Source organism: Ovis canadensis, chromosome 4 (assembly GCF_042477335.2).
Source record: "Ovis canadensis isolate MfBH-ARS-UI-01 breed Bighorn chromosome 4, ARS-UI_OviCan_v2, whole genome shotgun sequence".
NCBI classification, from domain to species: Eukaryota; Metazoa; Chordata; class Mammalia; order Artiodactyla; family Bovidae; genus Ovis; species Ovis canadensis.
Genome location: NC_091248.1, coordinates 129,420,866 through 129,433,743, shown reverse-complemented (window position 1 = coordinate 129,433,743; position 12,878 = coordinate 129,420,866). Strand labels below are relative to the sequence as shown.

Sequence of the window (12,878 nt, the reverse complement as noted above, 5' to 3'; positions counted from 1 at the left end):
CCTGTTCTCAGAGCCGCGAGCGGCAGGGCAGGCGACTCTCTACCGAGGACTTGCCCCACTTCCAGCCGGGGTGGGGGAAGGCTCTGGGTTGCACCTTGGCTGGGGTGGGAGGGGTCACCCCGCCACCCTCAGAGAACGCCCGGCCGGCGCGGGGCCACGCGCGGAGCTGAGACTGCGGCAGCACGTGGGGGCCTCGCCCTGGGTTGCAGCCCTCAGCCCCCACCATTTCCTCCGCCGTCTCAGCAACCCCGCGTGCCCCGCGGCGCCGGCCTGCGCACTCCGCGTCCTACCGTTACCTCGGGTCCCTTGGTGAACCTGAAAACAGCCGGGTGGGGTGGGGTACGGGGCGGGGGGTGGTGGCGGTGAAAATCCGCACTCCGCCCGCGACCCGGGGTCGCACCTGCCGGGTGCGATCTCAGCGCGCACGCGGGCGGGCAGGGCCCCGGGGCCGCGGTTTTCCAGACGCACCTGCGGGTCAACGCGCATCCCACCAAAATTCCCGCGCTTCCGCCGCCGCCGAGTCTGCGGGGCACCGGGCGCGTGTGCGTGTTTCAGGGTGTGTGTGGCTGGGGCGGGGGGGGGAGTCAGATATATATGACCGACATTGGGTGGAGGGTCTCCTGGCGTCTGACACCTGTCTCGGAGCTGGTCCCGTGCCGCCGCGGCCGCAGGGGACCGCAGCCTCCCGGGCGACAGCGCGCGGCGGCGAGGGGAGCGCGCGGCACGCCGTGCACTTCCTGTTCGAGGCGCGCCGCCGTCCACCTCCCCGCGCCGCCCGCCAGCGTCCGGGCCAGGCCCGGCCCTTCGCTTAGCCCTGGGCCCCGGCGCCCCGGAGCGGCGGCGGGGGGACGGAGCGGGCGCCGGGGCCTCCGCTCCCCGCGAGGCTCCCGCGCGCTCTTCGGCCCGCCGCCAGCAGCCGCGCTCGCCGCCGCGCCTCGGTCCAATTGCGCAGAGTCTCCGCGTTTGCACCTCCTCTTCCCCTCCTCCTCCCTCCCTCCCTCGCCCAGAAAGGAGGACGGACCTCGCTCCTGGCTGCGGGCTGGTTTATTCTGCGGCCGAGGCTCACGTTAATACACACAGCGTCTCGTTCTTGCCAGATCTTCCGCTCAGACGCAGGCAATAGGAGGGCTGCTTCTCAAAGTGTTTAACTGCACCTGCCTGTCCGATTACCTCTGGGAATCGGGAGTGGCGGGGAGCCGGGAGGCTGGGAAATGTTGCCTCGCCTTGCCAAAGGAAGAAAACTTTGTTACCCGGAGGGAGCCCGCTGCCACGCGTAGCCCCGAACCAGGACGGCCTCGGGCTTTGGTTCTGCCTCGGACGATCCCGTAGGAGGAAGCGGACACGTGAACCCGGCGCTCCCGCCGACCGCCACCAGCGGCGGGCCCGAGGTCCCTGCCCCACCTCCCTCCCGCGGAAGTCCCCACGCGGTGTCTTCAGGCGGGAGGGGACAGTAAACAGCGCCCGCGGCCGACGGCAGGGGCCGGGCACGGGGAAGGAGAGGACCGAATTCCAGGAACGGGTCACCCGGAATTAACTTCGGCTTAAAGTTATGGGAAGCGCGGCCATGGACACCAAGAAGAAGAAAGATGTTTGCAGCCCCAGCGGGAGCGGCGGCAAGAAAAACAGCAGCCAGAAGCGGCGTTCGCTGCGGGTGCACATTCCGGTGAGTCCGGCCCCGCGGGGCCTCCAGCTCGCCGCCCTCCGCGGCGCTCCGAGCCGGCGCGGAAGCGGTTAACGCGGGCCGCCCCGCCGCCGTGCGCGCCCCTCCTGCCATTCCGGGGACTGCTGGCGGCCCTGGGCCGAGCTGCGCCGCCCGACCCGGGCTCTGTCTCCCGCCCCGCCCGCGTGCCGCCGGGGCCCGGCGACCCACCGTCTGCGGCGGGGCGGGCTGGGCGTAGCCCGGGATCCCGCCCGGTGCGGGTGCGGGGGGCGGTGCGTAGGCTTGTTTTTGTTGAAGGAGGACCGTGTGGACTGCGCTCCGGGGAGGTGGAGCCGCGCGCCGCGGATGGGGACGGACGGGAGGGGCGGTGGGTGGGGACAGCGGGGGAGGGGGGCGGCAGCTGTGTGTAGCTGCGCCCTCAAACGGACCCCCCCTGCTCCCCAGCACCCCACTCCTCAGCTTTCCTCGGGTGTCTCTGGGTCCGGGGCGGGAGGCTCCTCTGCAGCCGGCCCCTGGGCCTGACCCTGGGAGCACGTTTCAGGCCTTTTGAGGGCTCTGGACCCCCTAAGGCATGCAGGGCCCTCGCGAACTTCAGCCCTGGCCACGCCGGCCGCTGGGCCGGACTTTGGCGACATCGATCGGTCTGCAGCTTGACTTTGTCCAGCTGGAGGGCGTGGCGGGCAGGGGTCGTGCGTCCACCCTGCAGTTTGCCTGCCCGTGGCCCCCCGCAGCCTTCCTTGGCCACCCTGGGTGGCTGGAGGGGGGGTTGGTCTGATGCTGAGCCCTACAGCCCTTACCTGCACCCGAAGGAAGCCCGCAGCTGGGTCATACCCCCAGCCTTCACTAACCGAGTACACGTGTGTCCAAACACACACGCAAGAGAGCTCCCTGGAGAATGTGATTTCCATGATGGGTGACCGGTCTTGGGCACGGATGCCGGTGGTCCCACCCGCCCAGAGCTGCCTCTGACCTCACCTTGTTACAGACACCTCCTGGAAGCTAATCCTTCCTGACAGCCGGCAGCGGGGGGGTTGGGGTGGGGGAGTGGCTGGCTGGCCAAGCATTTTCTGCTGTGAACTCTCTTAGACTTCACTCTGATGTTTATTGAGGGCGCTTCCTTCTCAGTTTGTGCAAACACTGGCCAGGAAGGTCAGGTACTGGAGGAGCCCCAGACATCTGATGGGTACTTCAGGGAGCAGCCCCAAGGTGGGACAGGTGGCCAGCCCTCCCTGGCAAGGGAGAGCTCAGGGAGCAGGTGACTGGGTCCGAGCTTGCAGTGTGACCACCAGGGTGGTGACCCAAGCTTGCGGGAATAAGCATGCCTTTGAATAAATAAACATCCTATTTGAAAATGAGATAGTCCTGTTTACATTCCTAACGTGAGCTATATTTGTAAATGAAAAGTTAGACACCAGTAGCCAAGCCTCCCTCTGGTAGTTTCACTTGACTGAGCCATTTAACCACTCAGCTTCTCCTGTTTGTCAAACAGATAATAACTCTGCTTTGTCCCCCTTTCAAGTCTGTTGATAGAAAAATAAATCATGGGAAAGCTCGTACCAATGCAAACTGTTAAATGAATGTATGGCTATTACGCTTACATCAGAGCATCTACTTTAAAAGAGAGAGAAAAGAAAATGACACTGTCTAGTGCCCAGGCCATATCCTATTCAGGGTGATAAGTGAGACTGGTCTCAAATGGGAACACGTGTGTGGAGCACGCTCCGGAGAGGTGGAGGGCAAAAGCCAGAACCCGGAAAAGGACCGAGTGGCCAAGGTGTGAGGGCAGAAAAGCCACGATGTAGTTGGAATCCTCTCACCAGCCCCCCTGCTGCTGGTGATGACTTTGGCTGCTTTAGACATCATTCTTGGCCCGACACAGCCCTTACAGAAAGTACCGTTCACTCAGTTATTCCACAACACGTGTGCTGCGCTGCTTGGTGGTGAGATCCCGGGGGAAAGGAGAGGGCCTCTGTCTCTGCTCTCACAGGGCCTGCATTTACTGTGTGTTTGGGGGCAGGGGGAACCAAGAGGGTGTTGTCACTAACCAACTAGTCATTACCTGTGGGTCCCTGTGCTGGGCTGGGTGAGAGTTACATGCTAGCTGGGAAAGTGTGGCATTCAGACAGATGTTTGCAGACAACCCGAGGGTACAGGTTGACCGGTGCAGGCCGTACCTGTTTTCAGAGGGGAAAGAAGGGAGAGATGGCAGGGCATGGACATGTTCAGAGAGACACTGCACCCAAAGGTGGTAGGCAGGACCGAGACATGTCAGGGGCATGGTGGGGGATCACTCCTGCCAGGGAACCAGGTTGAGACCCCCTCTGGAGCCGGAGAGTGTGAGGCTGTTTCCCGATCCAGCGAAGGGCCCCTTTTCATGGACGAAAGGGTTTGAGAAATCAGGGTAATCGGAAATACGTCAAGGTCAGATCAAGGAGAGCCTTGAATCGGGCTTACAAGATTTAGCAAATAGAAATACTAAGTGCCCAGTTATATTAGAATTTTAAACAATGAACAATTTCTTAGTATATGAATGTGCCAGGCACCATTTGGGATAAATTATACTAAAAGAAAAACCGTCCGTTGTTACGCAAAATCCCACTTTAACTGGCCTCCTGTCTCTTCTCTGGGAGTCCTTCCTGGGAGTTAGGCCCAGGAATGAGGATGCCCCCCGGAGCCCTTGGGAAGCTGCAGCAGATGCGATAGGTGTCCTTCCTGTTGTGCCCAGAGCCCACCCAGGGCTCCCTGCAGCCTTGCTGGACAGCTCCGCTCCACACCACAGCTGCTCACTGTGTCTCTGCTCCTCAAGGCGGCCTCTTGAATAGTGGCAGCTTCCTCAGCCTGAGTACAGGCTGGAGTGGGAGTTCTGGGGTTGGGATTATGCCCGAAAGGGGCAGCCCTCACCAAGGAGGAATGCAGGTGGGGGGAAAGGTTCTACCATGGGTTCTGTGGAGGCCTCCGAGGGTCCCAGCAGGACCCAGCCCCGGCTGCCCAGAGTGGTGGACCAGTCATTCACGCCCTCTTTCTGTCTGGCCTGACTTCCTTGCCTGCTCCCTGGGATGAACTACTGAATCCAAGTCATTGTCTCACTGTTTTGAGGGGGAGTTTCAAGTCAGAGGCTTCCCTGGTGGCTCAGACGGTAAAGCGTCTGTCTGCAATGCAGGAGACCCAGGTTCGATTCCTGGGTCGGGAAGATCCCCTGGAGAAGGAAATGGGAACCCACTCCAATACTCTTGCCTGAAAAATTCCATGGACAGAGGAGCCTGGCCGACTACAGGCCATGGGGTCGCAAAGAGCCGGACACGACTGAGCAACTTCACTTTCACTTTAAGAAGCAATTAAAAGTGATGACAACAGCACTTCGTGGCGTAGAGCTGTAGAGACTGGGCTGGTGTCAAGGGAAGTGATCAAATGCTTGGGTAAAAAACCCGGAGACCAGCATTTGAGGGCTTGAACTGTAGTGATGATGAGAGAAAACGGACAGAGGCAAGATGCAACATGGTCAGCTGTGGTGTCTGACTGATGGCAAGGGATTGAGCTGGCCTTAGGTTTGCAGGACATTTGGTGTCCGGAGGCGGTTCTTGGGGGAGGATTGTGAGTCTGTCACAGCCTGGGTGGACTTGAGCAGTGGATCGAAGGGCATCACTTCTGCCTCCTCCCCCAACAGCTGGTGGACATCAGTGCTCATTTCGCAGGACGCTCGGGATTCTAAAGAGCAGCTCCCTGAAGATACTGTGGCTCTGGCAGTCCAGGGGTGGGCTCATTTGGTGGCGACCAGTGACACTCACCATGATGAAGCCTTCTGGGACCCCTTGTGTCCAAAGCAGCTGGTCTTTTTTATCTGAAATGGACACGACTGGACTCGGTCTCCAGCCCCACGTCTGATGCATAAACGGAACTATGGCCAAAGGTGTTGGGGGAGATCATCACAAGCCTCCGTCCTAGGCCCTTTAATCTAGATCTTTCTTCTTAATTTTTCACTTTGTAGTTTTCTTTTGGCTGCACTGGGTCTTCGTTGCTGCACTCAGGCTTTCTCTGGTTATTGTCAGTGGGTGCTTCTCTTGTCGGGGAGCACAGACTCTCGGGCATGTGAGCGCAGTCGTTGCAGCTCGTGGGCTCAGTAGCTGTGGCTCCCGGGGTTAGTTGCTCTGAGGCATGTGGGTTCTTCCTGGCTCAGGTATTGAACCCGTGTCCCCTGCATTGGCAGGTGGATTCTTAACTACTGGACCACCAGGGAAGTCTTTTAATCTAGATCCTTAACCATCTTTTACCCTGCCCTCCTACCAGCAGCACAGCACCTGCTGTGCCCTGAGATACCAGAAAAGAGGAATCAACTTTAGGGGATATACTAAGGGCTTAGGTGACAGTGGGTAGTGGAGACCCACAGTTACTAACTAAAGTCATTCATTAACTGGACTCTACTGAAGGGAGAATGGCCCTTGGGCCTGATGGAGGGTGTCGCCTTGCTTGGTTTCAGGCTCGGGATGAGTCACCTTTGGGGGACACCCTCTTGGATCTTGTCCGGGGAAAGAGAGGAGGGAGAGCAGAGGAACGCCTGCGTGCAGGCTCCTCTGAGGCTGCCCTAGGCCTTTAAAAGTAGCAAGACAAGTGCACCGTTCAGAGTCGTCGTGTGCTGGCACCTCGCCTGGGTTCTCGTTCCTCCGCCTTCATCCCTAATGGAAGGCAGAGCAGTCATCCAGGTGGTGGGAATGCTTTTAGAAAAGAGCTCATTAGAAGCCTAGCTATGCCTGGCGACCTGCCAGAACCCTCTGCCTGAGCAGCCATTGCTGGGAGTTAGCATGTGCTTTCCGCCTTTCTGTCCGAGAAAAAGAATGTGCCCTGTTAGCGCGCAGTCTTACTGTAAGTGGTGACCGCTGGCTGTCTCTTTGACCATCTTGTGGGATTCTGGGACTGTTCATAAGCCAGTGATGGGGCAGGAGGTCTGGGGGAAGGGAGGACTTTGGAGAGAAGGACCCACGTGGGGGCCCGTGGGGACATGGAGGCAGCTGGGGGAGGTCAGCCTCGGTCCGAGGCAGTGGCCCGATATTTACTGCTGCCAGAGTGCCCAGCCCCAGCGTCTCCTGGGAGAGGGGCAGCAGAAATCCTTGTCAGTCCCCGGAGACAGCCTAGAAATAGAGCCAGGAGCAGCTGGCTGGCCTCAGAGGTCATGGAGACCCAGCGTGGCTTGGGCCGGTTGCTGGGGACGTCTTTGCTTGTGATGTCTCCAGAGGGAAGCCTCGCGTTGCCTGAAGCCCCATGCCCTTCACCCTGTAGATGGGCCTGGGACCAGTAGCCTCCCTCCAGCCAGATCCGCTCTGCTGGGCAGGGCGTGAAGGAGGGGGCCCCACCCGGGACAGGGAGCTGCCTTCTGCCCCCACAGGACCGCTCACTGCCCACCCCACCCCTGGGACTTCCTGGACTAAAGCCTCAGTGAAGGGAAAGCGGGTGCCATGAGGCAAGGTGTGGGTGTGTGTGGCATCTTTGGCCTTGACCTTGGTCGACATGTACCACCTTGAGCAAGATGGGTTAAGGTTTAAGACAGTGTTTTTCAAAGTGCAGCTCACGGACCAGCCTAAGTTGATCCACCCAGCGTTTGCTTAAAATGTACAATCCTAGGTCTCAGTCCAGAACTGCTGAATCAGCATCTCTAGGGCGTGGGACCTGTGGTTCTTTGTTTTTGAGAAGTTTTCTGGGTGACTCTCAGGCCCCCAGGGATTTAACGAAGAATTGCCTTCCAACTGCCTCAGTGTGTGGGCTCTGACTCTTTGTCTGTGCTCCATCGTGTCTGACTTTTTTGCGATCCCGTGAACTGTAGGCAGACTCCTCTGTCCATGGGATTTCCTAGGCAAGAGTCCTGGGGTAGCTTACCATTTTCTTCTCCAGGCGAGTCTTCCTGACCCAGGGGTTGAACCCACGTCTTCTGCATCTCCTGCACTTGGCGGGCAGATTCTTTACCACTTGAGCCACCGGGGAAGCCCCCTGCCCCTGTGTTATTCTTTCTATCAGTCTGTCCATCGCCCCATCTAAGTATCTGTGTATCTCTCCATCCTCTCTCTAGCATCTGCACTCTTCCACCTGCCGTTGAGAAGAGAGACTCTTGGCTGCTGATGGTAGAACAAAGGCAGAGTGGCTCTGGCTCCCGGATAAAGATGAGTGTCCAGACAGGCCCCCAGGCTGCGTAACCGGTGGTGGTCCAGCCCCTTAGACCTCAGTGCACTGTTGCTTGACTCTGCCCTTCAGTGGCTTGATGCATTTTGGGCGCCCTGAACACAGGCTCTTATAGGGCCCAGAGCGTGATACAGGGACGGGAGGAGGCAGAGGAGCCAATAACGGAGTCCCCGGAACTGTTCTGTGGCTCCCGGGTTTATGAACGAGGCCTGGATGTCTCTCTGCAGCTCGCAGGGTATGAGCTGGACTGACTGCAGGGTGGGCTTCATGTAGCGCATTGGCTGAATGCACAGTTAAGCACAGTCCAGCTCTGGGCCTGTGTGTGCGGGGACAGGTAGGCAGAGAATGGATATAGGGGTACCCTTCCTTGAAGATTCCGCCCTACAGACTATGCACGGACCTCCGTGGTCCGGCTCACCTAGTGACCTAAGCTGAGCACGAAACACGTGGATTTGTAGAATCGCACATCCAGTGACTCACAGGCTGGTTTCCCTGTCTCATCTTCTTGTCCCCATTTTACAGCTTGTCCCCAGCTGAGAACAGGGCATCCCCCATCCCATGGTTGGTGACCCTATCGTCAAATCTAGCCTCTGCTGCCCTGGGCCTGCTCTTTCCTAGCACCTGTCTGTGGAGGGTTCAAGATCCTTGTGTAAACCGGGCTCTGAACACTGCCTCGTGGCCTCATGATAAATGTGATCACTGAAATCCTGGGTCATTATTGCACCAAAAGGACACTAGTCCCGAGGTTCCAGCAGCAGCAGCAGCAGCAGCCCCGCACATGTGTGTTCAATGTTGTCTTTCACACATCATAAACTTGATCCTGTTCTCAGCGCTTCACCGGTATCTTTCCCTGCCTGTTTCCTCCTCCAGTAAAAATCTAGCAAAGCTGTCTTCTATTACTGATCTGCCCCCAGGGGTTTCCCTTTTGACCCAAGTCTGACTCCAGAAAAACTGGAAGCACGTCTTAACTTGCTAAGGGCTTTTCACCTGCTCAGATTTCATTTTCTTTAACTTTAGCGCATCAGCTTGTGTCTTCTGAAACCATCCAGACACGTAAATGTGCTCTTTGATGATGCTGTTTCTTTTTTTTTGTTTTTTTGATGTTCATTAATTTGGCTGCCTCGAATCTTCGTTGCGGCATGTGGGATCTCGGTTGCAGCAGGCAGGGTCTTTTGATGTGGGGCACAGACTCCAATTGTGGCCCGGGGCCTCAGTCATTGTCATCTCTTGGGCTTAGTTGCCCCAAGGCATGTGGGATCCTCCTTCCCTGAGCAGGGATCAAACGTGCAACCCCTGAGTTCAAAGGCAGATTCTTAAACCACTCGGCCACTAGAGAAGCCCAGGTGATGCTGTTTCTTAACTGTTTTTCTTCTTTTCCCGTCTTGATATATTCAGCTCACTGCCAGCGATGTCTGTTTCTGGGCACTATTTCACTATTATGGGGTTACTCAGGTCACCCAACAGGCCACAGACCCTGGAAGAGCTGGGTTAGAATCTGGCTTTCCTTCCCCATTCTCCCCCACCCACTACTCCCGCTCTGACCCAGAACAGTGGGCATCATCACACGTGAACGCCTGTGACTCCCACCTCTTTCCAGACAGTGGCCAAGCCCATCTTGATATCCCCGGACAGCAAACCAAATGTCAGCCTGTGGTCAAAGGCTTTAAGATAAGGGACAGACAGTGGCCGATGCAGTGCTGAGCACCCGAGGTGAAGAAGTCCTTCATTTGCTTGGTCAGTCAACTGTGACCTTGCTGTTAGATGGCGGGGGAGACACGGGAGAGAGAGCCCGGCGTTGGAACGGTTAACCCCAATCTCGCTCATCTCTTTCTTCCTCTGCCTGCTTTGAAAATGATTTGATCCGCATCCTTCCCTTCCTGTTGACAGGAAGCCCTTCTCTGCCAGCTCACGGCTTGTCACACGCCCATCAGATATCATCCGGGCTTTGGGGCCTTGTGCCAGAGCCTCTGTGTGTTGATATACTCTGACCTGGCAGTGAAGTCGCTGATGAGTGGACAACAAAGACCACTTTGCTCTGGGTCACCCCAGGGGTCCAGCCTTTTTTCCGGGCGGCTGAGGCCAGGTCCTAGCTGTGGGAGCCGTGCAGCCCTGCCTACCTTCTGCGGGGACCCGGCGGGGGCTCAGTGCAGAGCTGGGCAGGTGGCCCTGGGGTCCTCTCTGGTGCTGGGGGCGGGGGACAGGAGGAAGGATATGACAGGGCTGGAATTTTAGGATGGGGGGGCCAGCTTCTCATTTTGAAGGAAATGGGGAGCTAGGTTGCTGGGAGCGTGTTTACAGCTGGGCTCCTGTAGAGCTGGAACTGGGAAACCCGTGAGCCCATTTCTGTCTGTTTCACAGGTCCCGTGTTAGGCGTTGAGGATACAGAGCTGAACGGGATCATGGCTGACTTGTGTCTCCTGAAAGATGCTGTAATCCTAACCTCTGGTAACGGTGACTGTGACCTGATTTGGAAGTAGGGTCTCTGCAAATGGAATGGCCAAGTTAAGCTGAGATCAGTACGACTGGTGTCCTTATAAAAAAGAGGGAAACGTGGATGCAGAGGGGCTTGCCCAGGTGGTGCTAGTGGTCAAGCAGGAGACATAGGAGAGGCAGGTTTGACCCCTGGGTTGGGAAGATCCCCTGGAGAAGGAAGTGGCAACCCACTCCAGCACTCTTGCCTGGGATAATCCCGTGGATGGAGGAGCCTGGCGGGCTACGGTCCATAGGGTCGCAAGGAGTCGGACACGACTGAAGCGACTTACACGTGGATACATGGACACAGAAGGAAGATCATGGGAAGACAAGGCAGAGGTTACAGAGGTGCTGTCATAAGCCAAGGATCCCTGGGGCTACCAGGGACTGAAGGAGCAAGGGAGGGCCCTCCCCTGGGGTTCCGAGGGGGTGTGGCCCTGCCCACACCTTGATTTCAGGCTCTGGCCTCCGGAACTGAGAGAGAATTTCTGTAGTTCTAAATGCACATTGTTTGGGGATTTCTCTGGTGGTCCAGTGGTTGAGTTTGCCTTCCAGTACCGGGGTGTGGGTTCCATCCCTGGTTGGAGAGGGAAGCTCCCACAAGCCTCATGGCTGAAAAACCAAAACATAGAACAAACAGTATTGTAATAAATTCAGTAAAGACTTTAAAAGTGGTCCACATCCAAAAAAAAAGCACCTTTTTAAAAAAAAGTTAAATAGGCTTTAAAAAAGATACCCGCCGTTTGTTTGTGGTGCATTATGGGACCCTAGGGCCTCACCCAGCAGGGTCCCTGCCTTCACAGCACTGTTGGGGTCAGTGGTCATTGTGTGGTCATCCCCGGACAGTCTTGTCCACAGGAGATTGTATAATGAGCACCCCGAGGCGCTTTCTTCCTCCTAGCAATTCGGATGGTCCTCGATGGGTAGTTCCATTTGTTATCAATGTTACTGACAATCAGATACCCTCTGGGACGACACATTGTCATCAGATTTAGCAATACTGATGGGGCACTTGCCCAGGATGCCAAGCATGTGCTTGTGTATAAGCTGACTCTGTTTATCCCTGAAATAACCCTGTGAAATACTATAATCATCATTATCAGTGTTATTATCCTTATCACAGAGAAAGCAGATGAGGCTGTCCACAGCACCCGCCTGTTCTAGTACAACCTGCCAAGAAAGCTGTGTTGTGTTTAGCTTGAGTTTTTGACGTCCCTGCTTTGCCCTGCCCCCACCCCACGCTGATGCCCATGAGTGGTCCAGGCAGCCTGGGGTGGGAGGCAAGACTGCCAGGCAGGACAGACACCAGCCCCAGGATGGGCACAGGGGAAATGAAAGATCTGGTCCGCCTTCCACGGGTTTGCCCTTGGGGTTGACCAGGTGTTTATTTGCTCCGTTTTACAGAAGGGCTTTGAAGCCTGCGATTTACCCATCTCATCTCGAAAATAAATAACCTGCCATTTATAATTTCATAGATCTTATTTTGTAGTTCTTTTTCATTTTGTCTTTTTCTTTTAAATAAGAACTGAATATTAGGATAAACAGCAAAGCAGGAATCAAGACATTCTGTGCTGGGCGTTCTGTCAAACGGCTGCAGGGCTTCTTACCAAGTTACCAAACATTTACCAAAAGCCCTCTGTGTGCCAGGCACTGGGCAGGGGTAAGAGTAAAACTATAACCAGGACGGGCTCACCCCCACCTTACAGGCTTAGCGCCTACATGGGGTGCTCTGGGCACTAGTCCCCACACAGGTTCACGTTTGCTACCAAATACCCCAAATCACAGTGGCTTAAAACAGCAAACATTTATCCTTCTCAAACATATATAAATATGATAATAATATATGCAAGAATCTTAATCTTATTACTATATATTTATATACTATATGTTGTACAGATATAATTACATAATGTGAAAAGTGAAAGTGAAAGTCACTCAGTCATGTCTGACTCTTTGTGACCCCATGGACTATACAGTCCTTGGAATTCTCCAGGACAGAATACTGGAGAGGGTAGCCTTTCCCTTCTCCAGGGGATCTCCGCAACCCAGGGATCAAACCCAGGTCTCCCACATTGCAGGTGGATTCTTTACCAGCTGAGGCACCAGGAAAGCCCAATTACCTAATTTAATTATAATTATGTGTAATATAGAATAACATATTGCACATATCATACATTATAACTATTAATTAAATATTACTTTATAATATACTTATTACTATATTAAGATCTTAAAGTGTTAGTTGCTCAGTCTTGTCCAACTCTTTGTGACCCCCATGGACTGTCGTCTGCCAGGCTCCTCTGTCCATGGAATTCTCCGGGCAAGAATACTGGAGTAGGTTGCCATTTCCTCCTGCAGGGGATCTTCCCGACCCAGGGATTGAACTCAGCTCTCCTGCATGGCAGGCAGATTTTTTTAATTGCATGAGCCACCAGGGAAGCCCAAGATCTTTAAACAAGTTGATGTGTAATAGTATTATTGTTTAATACCATATTATTAACTGTACAATTGCTAGATGGTATTAACGATATTCTGTGTCATACATACTACAAAGAGGATTGCAGTCTAGGGTCTGCACGTG

General features: G+C 55.6%; 1 protein-coding gene across 8 annotated transcripts in view; it reads left to right on the top strand.

Annotated features, from left to right (window-relative positions):
- Positions 1–737: 737 nt before the first annotated feature.
- The window catches only part of PRKAG2 (protein kinase AMP-activated non-catalytic subunit gamma 2), a 310,044-nt gene continuing 297,903 nt past the window's right edge, over positions 738–12,878 (top strand). The window contains exon 1 of one of the 8 annotated variants that reach the window (XM_069588745.1): positions 738–1,663. In XM_069588745.1, the coding sequence (XP_069444846.1) occupies positions 1,550–1,663 (114 nt within the window). In that variant the 5' untranslated portion in view covers positions 738–1,549. The remainder of the gene's footprint in view (positions 1,664–12,878) is intronic. The other 7 variants (XM_069588744.1, XM_069588746.1, XM_069588754.1 and 4 more) reach the window with 7 other exon arrangements.